At 35.1% G+C, this 21,658-nt stretch overlaps 1 protein-coding gene across 6 annotated transcripts in view; it reads left to right on the plus strand.

Annotated features, from left to right (window-relative positions):
- SMG7 (SMG7 nonsense mediated mRNA decay factor) overlaps window positions 1-21,658 on the plus strand; it is a 79,102-nt gene that overhangs the window by 40,493 nt on the left and 16,951 nt on the right. For all 6 annotated transcript variants that reach the window (XM_073216877.1, XM_017655674.3, XM_073216879.1 and 3 more), the window contains 8 exons: window positions 1,400-1,517; window positions 3,180-3,312; window positions 12,932-13,103; window positions 14,290-14,361; window positions 15,238-15,388; window positions 15,759-15,894; window positions 19,599-19,761; window positions 20,107-20,263. In XM_073216877.1, coding sequence (XP_073072978.1) covers window positions 1,400-1,517; window positions 3,180-3,312; window positions 12,932-13,103; window positions 14,290-14,361; window positions 15,238-15,388; window positions 15,759-15,894; window positions 19,599-19,761; window positions 20,107-20,263 — 1,102 coding nt within the window. The remainder of the gene's footprint in view (window positions 1-1,399; window positions 1,518-3,179; window positions 3,313-12,931; window positions 13,104-14,289; window positions 14,362-15,237; window positions 15,389-15,758; window positions 15,895-19,598; window positions 19,762-20,106; window positions 20,264-21,658) is intronic.

The raw sequence follows: 21,658 nt of genomic DNA on the forward strand, positions 1-21,658 counted from the left end.
ATCTTTCACAACTGCAGATGTCAGTGTCAGTGCTGAGCTAATGTGCTATGCTTTTGTATTTGCACTGTAAGCATAATCTGTATAATGTGACAAAAAGTGTTCATGGAGCAACGTCAAACCATCTATATACCTTCTACTTTTTCTTAAGTATTGAACACCCTCAGTAAATAGGCTTAGTGTTTGACTTTTATAGGGGACATTTGCCCAGAAATATGAACTAAGACATTGTCTATTTGTTTAAATGATAGTCTATTTGGTAGATCAAAGTTAATGATCCCTTCTAGGCCTTTCTCTGCCATCTATGAAGCACTGTTGAATAAATCTATAAATTTATTCATTTAGTCATTAAAAAAAATAAGGGACCAAGAAGCTGATACTGGACTCTGTTTTTAGTAGCCAGCAAACTCTTATGAGGATTAACTCAAATATCTAGGAAATTCTCTTTACGAGTAGGATTATGGTGGCTATACATACTAAAGCAGATGTAAAGAAGAGTGAAGATTATGCTGTTGTGCAGCAGCAAAATACTAAATACAACTAGATAACCTAACTAGCAGTTGGAAATATATAGATGGCAAGTCCATTATTTTTAAGTTCTGTTGAGGCAGCACACTGTCAGTTATTGTAGTCATAGCATAGCAATCAGAAAGGCTAATTTTTCTTACAGGACTCTGGCAGATAATCTGGCCCCAGTTTGATATTATGTATAGTCATAGCTTGACTTCTTGATTTCATTCTCTACCCAGTCTCTCATTTGGTCTCTTGAGCTGTTTAGTCATTGTCTGCTACCAGTCCTCATTTACATTAAATAGCAAGTACATACTGCTTACTAAAGTGTCTTGGCATACAGTCTACCAATTATTAAAATAATGCTCACTGTTGTGGCTTTAATGGGTTGATATATATATATACAGCTGCTGGATTGTGAGCTAACATGAGGATTCTGTAAGAACAATCATAAGAATGATTCAAAAGAAAAGGAAAATTGCTTTGGACAAAGAGATGTAGTTATGAGAGTAAACTGACCAACTTGGCGGTTTGTCACTTCAAAGGGGGACTTAAGAGGTATATGGCTTCCTATGATGTGAATACATAGAAATCTAAGCCAAAAGCAAAGGGTGAACCATTCATTTTTTTTTTAGTCTTTTCTATTTCATGGTGTTATATCAAAGCTAAAAGACAGATAAAAAAACATTTTAAATGAGGTTTGTTACTACCCAAACAGTGAAAGTCATTTGAAATGTAGTAGTACAAAACTTGTGTAACAATCTGCTTAAAAACTTAAAGCAGGTTTCTTCTGCTTTGGGGAATGAAGAGGGAAGGAATCATTGGTGTGGTATAATGGTCTTAACTATCTGTTTATTTGTATCTACTGTTCTGTTTTTGTTTTGTTACTCAGATTCTAAGCTGGGTCCAGCTGAGGTCTGGACATCCAGGCAGGCTCTGCAGGACCTGTACCAGAAAATGCTAGTTACTGATTTGGAATATGCTTTAGACAAGAAAGTAGAACAGGATCTGTAAGTATTATCATTTGGGATGTTCCTGTAAGATCAAGAATCTCACGGAGGCTTTAGAGTAGAAAAGAACAATTGGTGGTTTCTTTTTAATCTATCTCAGAGTAAGCTTTTCAATGGGGGAGAAAAAAGTTCTAAGTCTTGTGATTTTTTTCTAACAAAATATATTTCAATATATTTCAAGTACCAAGAGACAGTGTTTGGATTCTCTGTATTGTATTCAGTCCTACATTGAAGCCATGATTTTTAAAACAGAAATTCAAGAGTAGGCTTTAAATAAATCTTTCTTTGATAAATGTGAAACTATAAATTTCTCCCAAAGGAAAATGTATTTGCATTGTAAGGAATGTTTTCCTCTTAATCAAATAAATAAGTGTTACTCCCCCTACACACTATTAAGACTAAAAAAAGATCTTGTACTACTTAGGCTCTTCCATTTGCTCTTTCTATGAGGGGTGAAATGGCAGATGACCACATTCCCAAGTGAGTAAATAAGTGCCTTTTGTGGAAGGCCTTGCCTTAAAAAACTGCAAGAAGGACATTAGCCTGATGGAAAATTAAAACTTAATTAAGAACATTCTATTTAGTAATGGCTATTATCCTAAGCTGTAGTAAAGATTAGTTTTTCTCAACCTTCCACACCTTTCTTAGATATTATATTTTTAGGAGATCTAATAATAGAGCCTAATTACAACCATTCAAAATTCTTATTTATAATATTAGAGTCAAGGATAAGATGTCATTAGAAATTCTGAGGGAGTGATTGTCCTTATAAATCTTTAAAAACCCGAGGCTCTAGAACCTCAAAAGTTGGTGTTGATGAAGAATTAAGTTCTTTCCAGCTAGGTTGTAAACCCTTTATCTGTGTTTGCTTCTTTTAGATAAGCCAGTAGGTTCTTCCCTACACCCTAGTCTGTATTCTTTGTTTTTTTCCCTTTCTCCTCTTTTATTACCAAATTAGGGAGTGACTGTGTTTCACCATAAGTGAATTTAAAATGATTCTCAAAAAATCTTGATTAATGAAAGCATTTTATAACAGGATTTTGGTATGCCATATTTCATCATTGTTCTGTTTATTGTTTTAAAAAGCCAATATTGAAATGCCAAAAAATGAGCTTACATTTCAAGCTTTAAAGAAAATACTAACCCCAAGAGAAATAAACTATTGCATAGAAGTAGAACTGAGTGCTATGGGAACAATTTTATGGAAATAAGAGATATAGTTTAATTATTTACCCAAAAAAGCCTTCTTTTGCTTTCTATCTATACCTGTCACTTGATAGGGTACACTCAATTATTTTTTTGGCACAGTATAGAAGCTAGTTAATAGCTTACTTTTACTTTGGTCTTGCCCCTGTGGTTGTGATTTTGTCCTGGGATTCCTAAATAGGCTCTAATTCTGTTAGTTCTAAAAGATTAATAGCTGAAGCCACAGTCTGATTATTCGAACATTTGGTAAGTGTTTACTAAGGTCAGTTGGATTCTATTGCATGTCTAGTCTACTCAAAGCGGAGCATGAAGTAACTTAAATAAGTCAATAACTTTAATGCAGGTGTTGTCTAGTGTGTTATAATTATAACAAACAGTTCTTTCTTGTTCTCAGGGGGACCAGTGTCTGCCCAGTGAGTCACTGCTATACCAAATAGAATTACATTTTGTTTTCAGCTGGAATCATGCCTTTAAGAATCAGATCACAACACTACAAGGCCAGGCAAAGAATCGAGCAAACCCGAATCGAAGTGAAGTTCAGGCAAACCTTTCTCTGTTCCTAGAGGCAGCTAGTGGCTTCTATACTCAGGTGAGTTCTGCACTGTATGTCAATTTTTCTAGAATTAGTGGTGAATATTCTCTTTGGACACATCTATTTGTTCATATAAGTACTTTTTGTAACCACTATGTGGGCCATCTAGGAGTTGATCACCTATAATCTCAAGTGAATAAAAATTTCACAAATTAATTACTATAGGACCTTTAAAACAATAAGGACTCTGCTCTTAGAAAGGTTGCTGTTTTGGCTTGAAGGCTGGAGGTACAACTGTGTTAGTAGAAAAAGGATGAGAGCAGTGCCTTAGTGAAACAGTAGTAGTGGTCACAAGTGGTATTAGAGCAAAAGGAAATTTGTGAGTATGGGTTATATCATTCTGAAAGTAATAGCTGTTTTGTGCTAGGTAAGAAATAGTCAAAATTTGTGATGTCAAGTGAGTTTTCTTAATATGTGTACAGTAGAATTTATCTTGAGTTTCAAATGCTTTTAAACTATTTAAGAAAGGGAGTACCTTTTCCTCAGTTTTAATAATAGGATGTTGTTCATCACCTTCAGGGACTTCCCTTGTCGTTAGTTACATCCTGATATAACTTCCAAATCAGGCAAGGTAAAAGAGTAAATAAAGATATACCTCATTTTATTGTTCTTTCCATTATTGTGCTTCACAGATAGTGCATTTTTTTACAAATTTTACAAATTGTGGTAATACTGTCAAGCAAGTCTATCAGTGCCATTTTCCAACAGTATTTCCTCACTTCTTGTCTCTGTGCCCCATTTTGGTAATCCTCACAATATTTCAAACTTTTTATTATTATTCTGTTAGTTAGGGTGATCTGTGGTCTGTGATTTTGGATGTTACTATTGTAGTTGTTTTGGGTGTCACAAGCCACACCTACATAAGATGACGAACTTAGTTGGTGAATGATGTATGTGTTCTGACTGCTCCATGTACCAGCTGTTGCTCTGTCTCTCTGTCCTCGGGCCTCCCTGTTCCCTGAGACACGACGATATTGAAATCAGGCCTACTAAGTACTTCCAGTGGCTTCTAAGTGCTCAAATGAAAGGAATAGTTACACATCACTCACTTCAAATTAAAAGCTAGACATGATTAAGCTCAGTGAGGAAGGTGTGTTGAACGCTGAGGTAAGCTAAAAGCTAGGTCTTCTGGCTCCAAACAGTTAGCCAAGCTGTGAATACAAAGGAAAAGTTCTTGAAGAAAGTTAAAAGTGCTACTCCAGTGAACACATGGATTATAAGAAAGTGAAACAGGTTTGTTGCTGATACGGAAAAGTTTTAGTGATCTGGATGGAAGATAAACCAGCTACAACATTCCCTTAAGCCAAAGCCTAATTTAGAGCAATGTCCTCTTCTCAATTCTATGAAGGCTGAGAGAGGTGAGAAAGCTACAGAAGAAAAGTTTGGAGCTAGCAGAAATTGGTTCTTGAGGTCTAAGAAAAGAAGCCGTCTCCATAATGTAAGAGTGCAGGTGAGGCAGCAGTGCCTGTGAGAAGCTGCAGCAAGTTTTCCAGAAGGTCTAGCTAAGATCATTAATGAAGGTGGCTACATTAAACAACAGATTTTCAGTGTAGATGAAATAGCCTCCTATTGGAAGAAAATGGCATCTAGGACTTTCATAGTTAAGAGAGGAGAAGTCAGTGCCTGGCTTCAAAGCTTCAGAAGCCAGGGTGCCACTTTTGTTAGGGGCTAACGTAGCTGGTGACTTAAGTTAAAGCCAATGCTTATTGACCTAGAATTCCAAAAATCCTATGGCTCTTCAGAATTATGCTGAATCTACTCTGCCTGCGCTCTGTAAATGGAACAACAAAGCCTGATGGCAGCAAATGTATTTACAACATGGTTTACTGAGTATGTTAAGCCCACTGTTGAGACCTACTGCTCAGAAGAAATGATTTCATTTAAATATTACAGCTCAATAACAAGGCACCTGGTCACCCAAGAGTTCTGATGGAGATGTACAACGAGATTAATGTTTTCATGCCTGCTAACACAGCCCATTCTGTGGCCCTTGGATCAAGGAGTCATTTTGACTTTCAAGTCTTATTATTGAGGAAATGCGTTTTGTAAGCCTGTAGCTGCCATAGATCGTGATTTTTCTGATGGATCTGGGCAAAGTTGATTGAAACCTTCTGGAAAGAATTCATTCTAGATGCCATTAAGAACATTCATAATTCATGGGAATAGTTCAAAACATCAGTATTCACAGGAATTTCGAAGAAGTTGATTCCAACCCTTACAGATGACTTCCTGGGGTTCAAGACTTCGTTGGAAGAAGTAACTGCAGATGTGGTGGAAATAGCAACAGAGCTAGATTAGACATGGAACCTAAGGATGTGATGAGTTGCTACATCTCAGGATAAAATTTGAGGGGATGAAGCTTCTTATGGATGAGCAAAGACAGTGGCTTCTTGAGATGGAATCTACTGATAAAGAAGCTGTGAAGTTGTTGAAATGACAAAGAATTTAAAATAGTACATCAATTTAGTTGATAAAGCAGTAGCAGGTTTTGAGAGGATTGACTCCAGTTTTGAAAGAAATTCTAATGTGGGCAAAAGGCAGTCAAGCAGCATCTCATGCTGCAGAGAGATCATCTGTGAAAGGAGGAGTGGATTGATGGGCAAATCTCATTGTTGTCTTATTTTAAGAAATTGCCATAGCCACACCAGCCTTGAGCAGGCATCACTCTAGTCAGCAGCCATGAACATGGAGGCAAGACCTCTACCAGCAAAAGGATTATGCCCCTCTGAGAGTTCAGGTGAGGGTTAACATTTTTTAGCAATGAGGGTTTTTCATTTAAGATATGTACATTGTTTTTTAGACATAATGCTATAGTACTCTTAATAGACACAGTGCAGTGTAAACATGACTTTTATATACCCTGGGAAAATAAAAAATGTCGTCTGACTCACTTTATTACAATACTCATTTTATTGTGGTGGTGTGGCACCAAATCTCTGAGGTATGCCAGTAGTCTTTCTGAACAATGAATTTTCTTTAAGCAGAATCTGTTAAAAATTGCCACTCATCCATTTGTAATAGCATTCATAATTCAATTGACAAAATGTATGTAAATTCCCATCTTACGATGACAGGATGCAGTTTTAAGGATCTTGCACTGGAAGCAATTTTTGGCCCTTTCTCTCTATGCTGCTACTTGACCATTCCTACCTGTACTTTTGCTCCATTTTGGTTTTACTATTTTTTTTTTTGAATGAAGAAAAAAGATTTTCTGTGTTGGAAGTTCTCAAATAATTAGCCATCATCTTGCAGAGTTTGTTTTACTTAGATTAAAACATTTATCACCATTTCTCATTGGAGTAAGTCAAGTATGGTTTTTAATCTCAAAATTTGTTTTCAAATTGATGCCAACTTTTAGCAGAAGTTGATTTTTTGGAAAGAGGGATTGTGTTGTGCCACTAACTAGTCCTTAAATAGTTACTAAAAGATTAATTCATTTTTTAGGTAGCTATTAAAAGCCTACTACTTGTAAGGCACAATGCTAGATAAGTAGAGTATAGAGGGAGAAGAGACAATCTTTACCTTCAAGGGAATATCTAGTCTCAATGAAGAGAAAGATGGATATATTCATTGATAGGTAAATCGTTTTGCTTTCTGATTATGAAAACAATGCATACTAATTTCAGGAAATTTGTAAATTAGGCAAAAATAAAAAAATTGTTATTAGTCCTCCAATCCAAGATAAATACTCTTTGAATATGTATCTCCTTTTGGTATTTTTTATACTTTTATATATACTGTAAATATCCAATCTTGTATCTACTTCAGAAACATAATGTAAGTTTTTCCTTTTATTGTTAAAGTTTGATAAGCATCTTTGTGTACAAGACATCTCTAATGTTCGATTATCTCCTGAGGATCAATTCTTCATTGGATGGTGAATGAAAAATCACTGGATGAGTGAAGTTTTAATACTGTTGATACACATTGTTGTTTTTATAGTTCCACCGGCAGTGTATGCAAGCATCTGTCTTGACACACACTCACCAGTGTTAAGTATTTTCAGTAAAAGTGAATGAATGGTGAAGTGAATCACTTATACTTGATAAGTGAAAGATAATTTTTCATTCAAAATGCAATGTGTGAATTAATAGTTTTGTTGAACTTTCATTTTTTTTAGACATCAACTGTTCATTTCTTTACCCATTCATTATTTGGACCCAGGTTTTTCCATGGTGATTTATCTGAGCTCTTTATACGTAAAGGGTATTGATTTTTTTCCTGTTTTTTTTGGCAGACATCTTTTTCTCCAGTTTCTCATGTTGTTCTTTCATTGAATTTGTAGTTTTTTTTAATTATCAAGGTTTTTTTGTATTTATTTAATACAGTTTTTTTCTTGGTCTACAGATCAGTGAATACTTAATGACAATACTAATTATATTTAAGGGAATAAATACATATTATAATTCAAATCTTAAAATTTCAAAATAGCACCTATATCTTACAATAGAATGATGGTTAAATATGTTATAGTGTATCTATAAAGTAGAAATTTATGAAATTGTAATAAATGATAGGAAGATGTTTTATATAATGAGAAAATTGTTACTAAGTGAAAAATTGTGAAGTAAAATTATATATACAGTTTGACAACATATGTTAATTGAGTAGTCCCTGCTCTCAGGGGTATTAAGAAAAGCAGTATTTTTTTCTCCCTAATGACTACCTTCAGCTATGCTTTGTTGAGTCCCATTCCCTATTATAACATCTTAGACAGATTCCATAACATTCTAATTGCTTTTAAGTTTTTGAAACATAGTCCAGTTTTTAACTCCAGTTCTCATTTCTGATTCAAATCTGTTTTCCTTCCCCTATGCAATAGAGTGGAACTGTGAACACAACTGAAGTAGGGAAAGAAGGAAGGACTCATGACAGCTGGCCCTGGTGGGGAGAGAGGGAGGGCATCCAACATTCTGCAATATATTTTTATAATAACCATTACACAGATTGCTTTGTCATCATGAAAGATGATTTTTAACCTTTTTTCTGATGTGACATACATGTAACACATTTCCAAGGAGTTAATTGGACATTGATCAAAACCGATCTGTAAGGAAGAAAGCAAGAATCATCATTTTTATTGAGGGGGAATGGTATTTGTGAAAACATTTTATAAACAGGTGAATAATAAGACAATTTCAGATGTCTCAGTTTTATAAGGGAAACTATATGGGTAACCTAATTTTGAAATTTATTTTTTGAAATTTTTATAACAAGCATTGATTTTCCCCACCTGTATTCCATAGGCTATGGTTGAGCAAATAAAACTACTGTAGGATGTGCATCAATAAGCTCTTCTTCAGATTTCAGCAGTAATGGTGTTGCTAACAAATTCCATACATCTTCCTTGATTACATGCAGGGCAGATTAAGCTACCAGATTGAGGAAGTAGATCAAGTCCAAATCACTGTATGACCTTACAGGCCAGGATGAATTTTGAATTTCAGTCGCAAGTGTACATGCAGGATGTTTGAGGGCAGACAAGAAAATAATGTGGTAAGAACTGCATTTAAAAAAAATTACCCTGTAAGATTCCTCAAGGGAGGAACAACCTAAAACAGGCACAGTCACAGGGGGGCCATCAGGTGAGAAATTGGGGATCAACAGAGGTGAGGCTTAGAACCCCACCCCCCCTGTTTTGAGAGAAATCTTTTGCATCTGTGGATGTTTTGTTGCCCTTGTCTAGCTTGGATTAATACTTAGTCCATAGGCACACACCTGATCATATACATTTGCCCTCTTACAGCACTAAACTATGTTTTCTACCTTTATCTTGCATCTACCTACCACTTCAGCATTTTATTAAAAAAATAATAATAAAAATAATAATAAGGGAGAAATGTGGGATGCACATATAAATCAAGTATAAAAATCAAACGAATATTCATATTTGACCTGATTGTTTATAGTTCATAATGCGTGATCAAAACCGAAAGTTTCTGTGATGAATGCCCTTGTACTGTTCACCATGTAAGAACTTATTCACTATGTAAGAATTTGTTCACCATGTAAGAACTTGTTAGTTATGCTTCAGAAGATTGGAGACTGTTGAGAATTAGGCTTGGGGTTGATTAATGATTGTGCATTGAGTCCCCTATACCGAACTTTATTGTTGTTAACAACCATTTGATCAATAAATATGAGAGATGCCCTCTCAAAAAAAAAAATTACCCTGGATGTTGTGTGGAGTAGAAATTAAGCAGGGGTCAAGAATGGAAGCTACTTAGAATGCTACTGTAGTAGTAGATGGGTTTTTGAAGGATAGCCAATAGAAATTTCTGGTGGATTGGATTAGATGTGTGGCGTCAGGGTAAGGGAAGAGTCAGAGATGACTTAAGTTATCAGATTAAGCAGCTAGTTGTTGTTACATTTATTGAGGAGAAAGCAGTTTTGTCCCTGTTAAATTAGACAGATGTCTGTTTTACATCTAAGTGGAGATGTCAAGTGGGTAATTGGCTAAATTAGCTTTTGAGCTCAGTGAAAAAGTCAGAGCCAGAGTAAATTTTATGATTACAGTAAAGAATCCTGACTTAGTCAGACATTAGTGTTTGGTATATAAAACCACAGGGCTAGGTAGCACAAAAGGAGCCACCATTGAAATAGAAAGTCAGAGATTGCTGCCTTGGAAACCAAGAGAAAAAGCATTTCAGTAAGGAGAGGGAGTCATCAGCCCTGTTGAGTGCTGCTAATAAGTCAAGTAAGATGTTTAAGAAGTGACCAGTAACACTTGTGGTATGAAAGTCATCAGTGAAATTAGTGAATATATATTTCTTCATTTCTAAAATATTTTTCATTTTTAACATCTCTGAAATAGGGATAAGTTTCAAAAGACAGTAAGTTGCCATTTAATTGGCAGATTTTTTTCCCCCTCAATGTTATATAAAATAATAGTTCATCTTATAATTTTTGGTATCTTGGATTTAATAAAATGTGACTGCAGTAGAGTGGTGGGGATGGAAATCTGATTGGAGTGGATTGAGGAGAGAATGGTACATGTTTAACCTCAGCTACATTTTCTGTGAAGATGATTTTGACTTCCTAGTTATCATTTTGTTAACCATTTAAAGCATGCTGCCTCAAGTGAGAACCAAATTCCTGATAAAAGATGTAACATTCTGCTGTCTTTTTTTTTTAAACATCAAAGAACAAAACAGTACTTACAGGAGCCAAAAAAAACCCCACTAAGTTCCTGTAGTGATTTAAAATGTGATATTCTCTACCTTCATAGTTAGTTCTCCATTCCTAGTAAAGAGCTAAGGAGCAGTGGAATAGTGTACTAGTTTTCACAGAATATTTTCATCAGTTTTATTCAGTTCTATTCATCTTATGAAACATCTGTTTCTCTTCAATTCCACCTTGTTTCTGACTCTGAACCAACTAATGCTCTTCACCCAGAATCCTTGAGGTAGCTTGAACTTTTCTGGTATTCCCACCTACAACTTCTGGGTTCAAGCAAAAATTTTATTCTGACATTGCACTATGAATGTTTGATTTATGTTGTGTGAACATTCTTTTTTCTTGATATATGTTCAGCTTTGCCTAGGTTTTCCTTTTCTTCTTTCAGTACCTACTGAACTCAGTTTTTTATCCTTTTGTCATGTTTCTTATTGCCATCCTCCACAGTCATCTGTTTTTGTTTTTGTTTTCCTTTCTTTGTTCCCTTCCTGTACTTCTTTTTTGCCTTTTACAGTTCCTGATTATAGCCAGTTTAGGCACTAACTTGTTTATCCAGTTTTATGTCAGCAAATTTCTTGTCCATTATAAATTTACAAGTGTAAGTAAATATGAAATAGAAAATCCCTGTGCTTAGTGAGAAAGGGTGCACAGAATTTATGTTCCGTTATGGAGGTGTTTTTTATCTTGGGAAACAGGTGGAATATTTAAAATCCTTGTGAGTTGCGTCTTCAGGGTGTCTATTTTACATTGTGAATTCTGGGCATGTCAAGGAGAATGGTGATAAATCAATATTTCTAATTCTGACTTAAGTCACTTGATATTTCTGTTGCTTTCATATCTGAAAAAAAAGTGGAGCTTTATATGTACATATACTGTATTGTTACTGATTTATCAAAAATATAAAATGAGGCAAATACATCAACCTAGGGAATGAAGTTTATTAAAGTATAGAATATTCTGGTGGCTTACTACAATGTTTAATATATCTCCCTTCCTCCCTCCCCACCCATTCCCTTATCTCCCCCTACTTTTATGTACCTGTCTTGCTCATTTGGCTGTGAGCTCTTTAAGGAGTAGATTTTATTCACCCCTATATCTCTTTTGTATACCATCATGTCTGATACAATAACTAGATACTTGAATGAATATTTTTGTGAGTAAATATTTGAATGAATGAAAATAGAATGTGAATAACTGTCTGTGGAGGGCAGGAATGAAACCCTTGGGGAGCAAGTGGGAGGAGAAAATCCTTCAAATGAAGGAGGCTGAAAAGGAATGACTGATAAAAGAACTAGAAAAGCTCAATGGTCAACTATAGCTCAGCTGCTTTAAATGCAGCAGATAGGTCCAATAAGATGATGACTAGAATTGTCCATTGTATCTGCTTACTAGATAACCAGTTGTCATATTATAGCAGTTTCAGTAGAGAGTTGTAGATTGTGGGATGGGAAGAAGAGTTTGTGTGGAAGCTGGATCATACTGGATTAAGGAGTGAATAGGCATTGAGAAAGCAGGTATTAAACTTGTCAACTCCTCTGAAGGAGTTTGAGAAGAGGCACAGACATCAGAAGGTTGCTAGAGGAAGAATCTAGGGTCAAGGGGAAGTGTTTCAGTTCTGCTTTTTTTTTTTAAATTGTTTTTTTCTGTGGGCAACACTTGATATTTATAGGCCACAGGAAAGATACACGAGAATTTAAAAGTAGATAAAAAAGTGAGAGGATTACAGGTAGGAGGCAAAAGATTGAAATGGGTTTGCTCTGGCCAGGAGGAGGAACCTCTCATCCTGTAAAACTACAGAAGAAAGAAGGAAAGAATGTATGGTCTATATAATGTCAAAAATCCTTTCCAGATCTGTAATGCCATGGGATTTGTTGAGTATACAAAGACATAAAGTGACCTAGGGCTTAAGAAAATAAATCTCAGGAAACTTCTAAAGTCATACAAACACGTTGGCTATAACCAACCAGTCTTTAATAGGTTTTGTATGTTTATAAGAGGAATGATTGATAGGTAGGTAGATGATAGATAGATGATTGATAGAGATAGATAGATAGATAGATAGATAGATAGATAGATAGATAGATAGATAGATAGATAGGTAGGTAGGTGATAGATAATTTCATGGAATTGGCTTGCTGAATGGGACCATACTGTATTCAAGTCCTTTTTTTTTTTTAACTCAGCTGTTCCTTTTAGATGTACATCCTAGATTGCTTTAATATCTTAACAATTCAAAAGATGAATTGTAATAAATGCTAGTAGTTTACTAGTTATACTGGTTATTTTATGATAGGTTACTATATGATTTTCTTGAGTCTTTGCCCAGGTCTCAGCAAAATATGATATTGAGCAATACATTAAAGTATGCAAACTATTGTTACAGCACTTCTGACTGATCAATTCTGACTTAATATTAAATCTTGCTCATGTTTTCCTTTAGTTATTACAAGAACTGTGTACAGTGTTTAATGTAGATTTACCATGCCGTGTGAAGTCTTCCCAGTTGGGAATTATCAGCAATAAACAGACGCATACCAGCGCCATAGTGAAGCCACAGTCTAGCTCCTGTTCCTATATCTGCCAGCACTGCCTCGTCCACCTTGGAGACATTGGTGAGCCTTTGGTGTGAAGGAGTTGATAATACATTCATGCCTTTCTTTGGAGTAGTCATAAAAGGACACTTTTCCTTTAAACTGAGCATTCAGACACAATTTTGATTGTCACCAGAGGAAGCTATAAAATGTAATTTAAGGAAGTTAGATTTTCTCTGTTTTGGGAATGGCAAAGGATCTTGAAGGAAGTAACTTTCATATTAAGATTTAAATTTTATTCAGATTTATGCAGATGTAGGCAAATAATAAACAGCAAAGTATAATCAAAACTCAATTTTTAAAAGTGGTGCCGTAATTTGTAAATTAAAAGTCTGTATTCTTTTGGAACTGCAGGGTTTATAAATTACTCCTGAAGCTAGATTGTCACCTTTTCCTTCCTCCCAGTGCATTAAAGGCTCATTTTTAATTGTTTTCTTTTATGGTTAAATTTGTATTTCCATTTTATATATTTTATCTGGGAATGTCATTTAACTTATTTATTCTTGTTCATTCCTCTAAGTGACCTAAAAAGGTTGTGAAACAAATTAACTACAGGATTATGTTTTAACTGTCCTCAAGTAACAAGGAATGGAGAACATTATTTCTTTAAGTTAAAAGATTTTAGATTTCTTGATGTTGTAAACTCATTATCTCCATGAGGGACACATCAGAGAAGCACCAAATTCTGCAGGGAGATTAAAAAAATAGTGTATTTAGGTTGTTTGGGCTTTCAGTGTTTTCTTTGCACACACATACTTAATATTTCAATAGGTATGAGGCATTATTCAAAATCTCTATAGGATACTGAAAAAATACATAATTTCAAGATCATATTGTATAGTGTTTTTTGTTTTGTTTTGTTTTTAAGTGCCTTATAACTCACCCCTTCTTGTGGGCCGGCTCCAGGTCACCAGCATAGTCCATAGTGGGAGCTGGTGACGATGACACTGGAGGACCTGAAAATGGGGGCTAGGTAAGCTTTAAAATCGGTTACATGCTGAATGTCCCAAGTAGGGAAGGCCAGGTGGACAATTCACACATAATCCTATAGTTAATTTGCTTTAAAGTATTTTCTATTTTTAATGACCTTAAATTAATTTTAATGTGTTTATTATCTTTAGAATTACAACAATAGTTGTTATGGAAATATTCCCCTACTGGTTGTTTTATTTGTTTTTAAACTAAATTTTTTTTTTCTTCCCCTCAGCTCGCTACAGAAACCAGACCAGCCAGGCAGAGTCCTACTATAGGCATGCAGCTCAGCTTGTCCCCTCTAATGGTGAGTGGGCCTCTCGTGTCAACTTAAGGTTGGCCCTGATAGTTTATTCTTTACAGTAAACTGGAAAGTAGCTCAAGGCTCATTTTTCAAGTTTTATAAAAGCGAAAGATGGTGAGTTTTGGTGTTGGTTGTCATATTTTTCCTTTTAACTGTACATTCTGTATAACTGGGAGTGAATTTTTCAAAATAAGATTACTGTTGCCAGTAAAGCAATATAAATAGAATATCCCCTAATGTGATCTAAAATAGTTACTTTGGCTTCCTTTATTACTTGAAGAATAATTATCTCTGTAATACCACTACTTCCCTCCTAGAAAAATGATCTCTTATTGCCTAAAAGATAGTACTTTTGTCTTCTTATGATGGCCCCAAAATAGGCATTATCAGTGATTCTTGAATTAAGGCAATTATAGCAAATATTTGGTGATGTTAGTCATTCCTGTTACACACACTGGAGTATCTTTAGATTATCAAAGACGCCCCTTGAAAGGGTCTCAGGCAGGGCGGCAGTGGGGCCCACTGTTTCATGTTGTCTGTGGCTGCTTCCCCACTACAGTTGCAGAGTTGAGTAGTTGTGACAGAGACACTTTGGCCAACGAAGCCAAAAATATTTGCTCTCTAGCCCTTTGTGAAGTCTTATTTGAGCATAGAGTGCTCTCTGCTCTAATTATATGACTTGTTAACCTAAACCGAGTATGTACTGTCTCTGACATGTGCTGCTTTACATTATGCCAACTGTAATGAGGCAGTCATAAGATGTACTTTATTAAATACTCCCCATTATTAATGTAAAGGTTTAAAAACTGATCATCTGTATACTGATAGCAAGACTTGTTCACCTTGGGTTACTTTGCAATCTTAACTTTCCTCCTCTAGGCCAGCCTTATAATCAGTTGGCTATCTTAGCCTCTTCCAAAGGAGACCATCTGACCACAATTTTCTACTACTGCAGAAGCATTGCTGTGAAGTTCCCTTTCCCAGCTGCCTCCACTAATCTACAAAAGGCACTTTCTAAAGCACTGGAAAGGTAGGGTTGGCTTTTCCAAGACTTGACATAACCTGGTAGCCTTCACCCCTGAACTTTGGGCGCACTAGGAACAGTTACCTATGCATCTCATTAATATCTGCCTCATTTCTAAACATACAGAGATATTGTAATAGCTTTTTGTGTAGTTGTAGCTGAATTTTGACCAGTCGGCATCTGATTTGTCCCTAGTAGAGAAGTACAGCCTGCTGAATACTGATCTGAGTGTGTTGCAGTTAAAAATCTAGTCAGGTGCAGAATTCTCTCCTTGTGTACCAGGTGCTAAAATAATGTGTTTGCAAACCAAAACCTCCTTTAAGAGGTTTTAGCCATTTTGCTGCTTAAGATTCATGAAGTTCTTCTTTCATTTCAGCCGGGATGAGGTGAAAACCAAATGGGGTGTTTCTGACTTCATCAAGGCCTTTATTAAATTCCACGGTCATGTGTACCTGAGTAAGAGCTTGGAAAAGTTGAGCCCTCTTCGAGAGAAATTGGAAGAACAGTTTAAGGTTAGATTTCAAAAACAGAAGATGTTTTATCTTAATCAGGAAGTACAAGATTTGGAGGATGCTACCCGTATCTCGTTTTTATGTCATTACTGTGAACTGTTGGTTAAATTGGAAGCATATAGAATTCTTACAAACAGCATCCCCTCAGTTTAAACCAAGGTGTACTGTCCGTATAAAGAAACAACAGCAATATTTTCACAGACTGGCTGCCATTCGGCAGAAAGTATCAAAGTAGAAAAAAAGCAACTCCTTCCTTCCTTCTCAGACCAAGCACCTTTCTTTCTTTCTTCATTTTGAAAGTATACTTTTGATGGGTACTATATTCTTAGATATGATTCTGTTACCTACTTTATAGATAATTCCATTCTGCAAACTGAGCTCACTGTTCTTACTGTACTTTGATTTTGATTCTTCAGGATTTGAGCTAGCTTAAAGGAAAAGAATTAAGAATTTCATTCAACAAGAATGCATTTTACTAGTTTGTGTAAGTAGATAACATTAAGTAGCCTTTGTTCTATTTATATATATGAAAATGGTTTGGTATTAGTGTATTATGTTTTTTTATAAAAATATATATGACAAATGTATAAAATATAGTAGATATTTATATATGACATAATAAAATATATATATATGACATAAATATATAAAATATACAATGTAATTTATAAAATATTGGAGGAGTCAAAATTAAGTATTAACTATTTTTAATTCATTTATTCAGCAAACCTTTGTTGTTTATCACTGTTTTGGGATCTACAGTAGTAAATAAGATAGTCTCAAAGAACACTTTACATTTCTTCATTACTTTTGGTATTTATATACTTAATTGTTTTACAGTTCTGTAAGTATTATAAAAGTTTCCTATCTAGAGATTGTAGAACTTTGACAATTCAGAGACATAAATTAGCCAAATATAGTCAGTGTGAAATAGTTTTTAACAGATAATCATTTCTCAGTTGATACTTTTTATTGGCAAGAGATTATACTAAATAACTATAGTAGAAATAATTTGTTTTAAAATAAGCTTCTAGAGCCCTGTGCTGTTTTGTTTCTCTTATGATCCATGATTATATATAGAGATGGGTACATGAAAGGAACAGCTAACTTTTTAATGCACAAGGCTGTTCAGCTTGGAAAGAACAAAGAAGTTTATACAATTTAATTATAAGTTTTCAGATATGTGGAGGATTATGATAAAATAATACATCTTTGTCTTTCCTGAGGTCAGAATTAAAATTAAATCTTAAAATTTTAAGTAAAAATCTATTAAGGGGTTGCTGAGGATTCTGTCCTCTCTTTTGAGACCTTAAAAGTGAGATTGACAGCCATCTTTTTTGGATGGTTTAGATGCAGTCCTATTTAATAGCAGGGGCTTGGAACAGGTGACCTCTTGAGATTGCTTCTATCTCTGGTTCTATGAAAGATATACTCCCTAGATGGGGAGGGAAGGGGAACCTGCCCTAATGAGGTCTTCTGTATGTAAATTATTCTAGTCTAGAATTTAGTCAATTTTGCATTTGCTTCAACCTCAGACACTAATGTTCTCTTTAGGTATGTATTTGTGTATGTGAGGTTCTTATTGGGTGTATGTGGACAATTGCTAAAACCACTTTGAAGTACCATTTCAATGCTCTGAAGTTTAAACTTGGTATGAGGCAGATCTATTTTAAAACTTACCCAATAGTGAAACATCAGAAGAACATTGTTGAAGTGAGATTTTAGCATAGTTGAGTAAATAATTCAGAAGTATTTCTAAAGCATATGTAGATAGTTAGTATCGTCTACATGTAATCTTCAGTGTGTCATGTCTAACTAGAAATCTTTAGCTACTAAGCAAAAATATTTACCAAGTTTAGGCTCATTGAAGGATTTAACGCCTGGAATTTAGGCAATGAGATGGAAGGCTTTTTTTATGTTAAATATGTGCTGTTTCCTAATGGTATTTAGTTCAGTATATTCCTCAACTGCTGTTGAAAGTGTCCTTGAGTAACCAAAAAAGTAGCCCTCTACTTACTACCTAAATTTTACAGAATTACAACTGAATAATTAATTGCACATTCTAAAGGTCTGGGTTATTCCTTCTGTAAGTGTTTGTTGAGTATCTTCCTCTGGACCATGTACTTTCTAGGCTCTGGGAGACAACAGGGGAGAATAAGACAAAATCTTTACCTTCATGAACTTTTGCTAGTACTAGGCTGCACTCATACATTAATGCTTCTGTGCATACACTAGAAATCTTCTAAAATAAGACAGTGGATTTATAGATACAAGGGATACATTGCTATATTATACTTATGAAAAATGCTTTTTATAAAACACAAATTAGTATTCTCATTTTATGACAGTATCATGCATTTGTATAAATGGTCAGCTTATCTAGAAGTTGGATGTAGATATAAAAGAAGTAGTTTGGGAGAATTCTGGAGAAAAGATAGGATTTCAGGACATTTTGAAGAAAGAAAAAGCCCTTGGAAAAGGAGTCAGCATTCTAGATGTATATACTGGAATGGCAGATGGCAAGGAGATTGAGAGATATGAGGAAGAGTAAAGTGGAATGGAATTGTGATTTCCTCCAATGATAGTATGAAAGATCTTGGTAACAGAATCATAGAGCTTATTCTGGATATTTCAGATTCTTGATTTAAATAGGAAAAAAAAAAACCTCAATAGACTGGACAAAGGCAGCTCTAAATTTCTAAGATGGTAGGATCTCTTGTCACAGCTGGTAGAACTGGAAGTAAGGTTCTTGCCCACTGTAAGGCTAGTGACAGTGAACCCCTTGCTGTTTCCAAAAATGTTCCCTGGGGAGGAAGGGAAGATGGCTATGGCTGATGTGTAGGGTGAAATCAGTGTGTCATCTCTAGTAGCTATCAACTTTGATAGGAACTTGCCTTTGAAAAATATTTTTTGTATGAATAATTTAAAGCTTCTGCAGATATTCAGGTAGAAGGGTGGTTAAGTTGAGGCCACCAGCTGAGAGTCTGTAGGTGAATTTTTCCCTATAGCTGGTTGCTGTGAACACATAGTTATTAGGTAAAAGAAAGTTTGATGATGCATGTACTTAGCTAATAGGGGAAAATGTCAGTGTAATAGTTTGTAGAAGTGTTTTAGTCTATCACCCTGTGTTTCAGAGTGTGTTCTTGATATATACCTTGTTTATAAATAAGTTTCTTTAAATGTGGTAGGCTTTTGAAAGAGTAAATTTTATGACAAATTTGGAAGTCATACTTTAAATAACAAGAGTTGAAAAACATATTTTTCAGTCTTTTTGTTTGAAATTTGCTCTTCACTATGTGCATCTTTCTACTCATTGGCTCAAATTTAATATTTTAATGTGTATGCACCTCTTACAAAACAACTACTAATGGATTAGGATGTATACATTTACTGATGGACTCCCCCCCCAAAACTTTTTTCTCAGGTCATATAAAAAATATATATAGTTTCTCAGGGAAAAAAAAAAATATTGTAAGAAACAGCTTAAACAACTCCATGGTATCTGGGTTAATTCCTTGCAAGGCCAGAGAGTCAGCAGGAGAAACATCAGGCTAGAAATAAGATACTGGGAGTAAGACTGGAACAGTTTACTCATCTGTAACTCTACTGTTAGGCCTGTGGCTCTATATGCAGACTGCCAGTTTCATCTTGAAGATGGTTCCTGTTGTAGATAATGTATGTAGTATTCCTGTCTTCTTTTACAGAGGCTGTTATTCCAAAAAGCTTTCAACTCTCAGCAGTTAGTTCACGTCACTGTCATTAACCTGTTTCAACTTCATCACCTTCGTGACTTTAGCAATGAAACGGAGCAGCATAGTTATAACCAAGATGAACAGTTGTGTTGGACACAGTTACTGGCCCTCTTTAGTGAGTATTAAATCATTTAACTTCCTGTGCCATTTTCTTTGGAAAGCATACTTAGGCATCTTCATCATTGTAACAAATGATTAGTGACATAAAAATGTGTCCTCTGTTTCTTAATATTGACATGGGAGGTCTCAACCCTAGGTCTCTCCTTTTATTTCTCCTTTTATCTGCTGACACCCCCTCATCAACTGTATCTTTAACATTTTAACATGGGAAAGCAAATGCCTTTTTTAGAAAGAAGCTGTAAGCTAAGTAGGATACAGCAGAAAGCTCATGATACTTTTAATTTGGACTGGTTCAAAGTTTCAAGTATCTTATGCTTTCTGAATACACTTTTTCTTTAAGTGTCTTTTCTTGGCATCCTGTGCAAGTGTCCTCTCCAGAACAAGTCTCAGGAGGAGACCTACAGCACCTATCCCCTTCCTGCAGTCAAGGTCTCCATGGACTGGCTGAGACTCAGACCCAGGATCTTTCAGGAGGCAGTGGTAGATGAAAGACAGTAGTAAGTATCTGAGAATTTCTTGTTAGCTTGTATGTTTTGTTTGTTTGATATTCAAAGATATGTATGTAGAAACTGTTTTCTAAAACACAACATTTAAACAATGGAAGACTATATTTTTCCACCTACTCTCTGGAAATTGAACTGAAGACCTCTTTGTATGCTTTGCATTTGTTTGAGTTCTTCATCTGATTACAGTCTTAAGGATTTCTGACTCCTGTGTGCTCCCTCTATTCCTGTTTGCCATCCTGGGGAAAAGATACTTTTATATTTCAAAATGAAATTGAAATGAAACCAGTTTGTTTCTTATCCATTACAGTATGCTCCAATTTTCTGTTTAGGAGTTGAAGGGAAGAGATTTTTGCTTCTTCCATTCTTTATATGAGCTTTTGATGTTTCCTTACAGTAATACCCAATTTAAATTATATTTGTTTGTTTTAAGCATAGATTTCTGTAAGTTACTTTGGCTCTCTCATTTACTCTGTAATCTCTACTCAGAATAATTCTGACAGTTCTAGGAACTACTGATTTTACAAAGACAAATGAAAGCTTTCAGTTTACCTTTGATTATAGGAATAAATACTTCGAATAAGCCGTTGTAGTGAGTAGGAAGTTCCTCCCATGTGTATTTTGATGATGAGTATAAGGAGAATCTCGGAAATTTCTGTTTTGTGTCTCAACATCTACACATTGACCAAGGTCACAACCTAGACAGTCGCCTAGCCACATTTAAGACACCGTGATACCTCTATTGAGTAATTCTCTTTTCTTTTTCCCCTCAAACCAAACCTATAAGCTCCATCAATTTTGACATTGTCATGGGTAGTATTTAGAGCATAGCATGGCATATCACACACATCCTTCCTGTGTCAGTGTCTGTATTACTAAGTAATTCATACTTTGAGACATTGCTTCATTCTACAAGACTCTCATTTCTTGATTTAGAGGCTATACAGTTTTCCTTCTCTTCTATATTTTAGAACCCAAACTTGTGTTGCTTTTTTTTTTGTTGTTGTTCAATAAACTGAATCAGCAATGCTATGAAAAAATAATTCTGTGTTTTGTATTTGCTTATATTTATGGGCAGGGATTGATATTTTTTGTTTTGTTTTGTTTTGTTTTGTTTTGTTTTGTTTTGTTTTGTTTTGTTTTGTTTTGTTTTGTTTTGTTTTGGTTTGGTTTGGTTTGGTTTGGTTTGGTTTGGTTTGTTCCTAAACAGTAACCTTTTTGGCCCGTTCTGTGTGTTCCCATTTCTTGTCATGGATATTCAGCCAAAAGGAATAGTCTAATTTATAAACATTTTTTTCTTCTTTCTTCCCTATCATTTACTCTTCTCCTTCCTGCTATGAGATTGTCAGGATCTTTAGAATTGTGCTCTTGCAGGTATTTCATTCCATC

The sequence above is a fragment of the Manis javanica genome, chromosome 11 (assembly GCF_040802235.1).
Source record: "Manis javanica isolate MJ-LG chromosome 11, MJ_LKY, whole genome shotgun sequence".
NCBI classification, from domain to species: domain Eukaryota; kingdom Metazoa; phylum Chordata; class Mammalia; order Pholidota; family Manidae; genus Manis; species Manis javanica.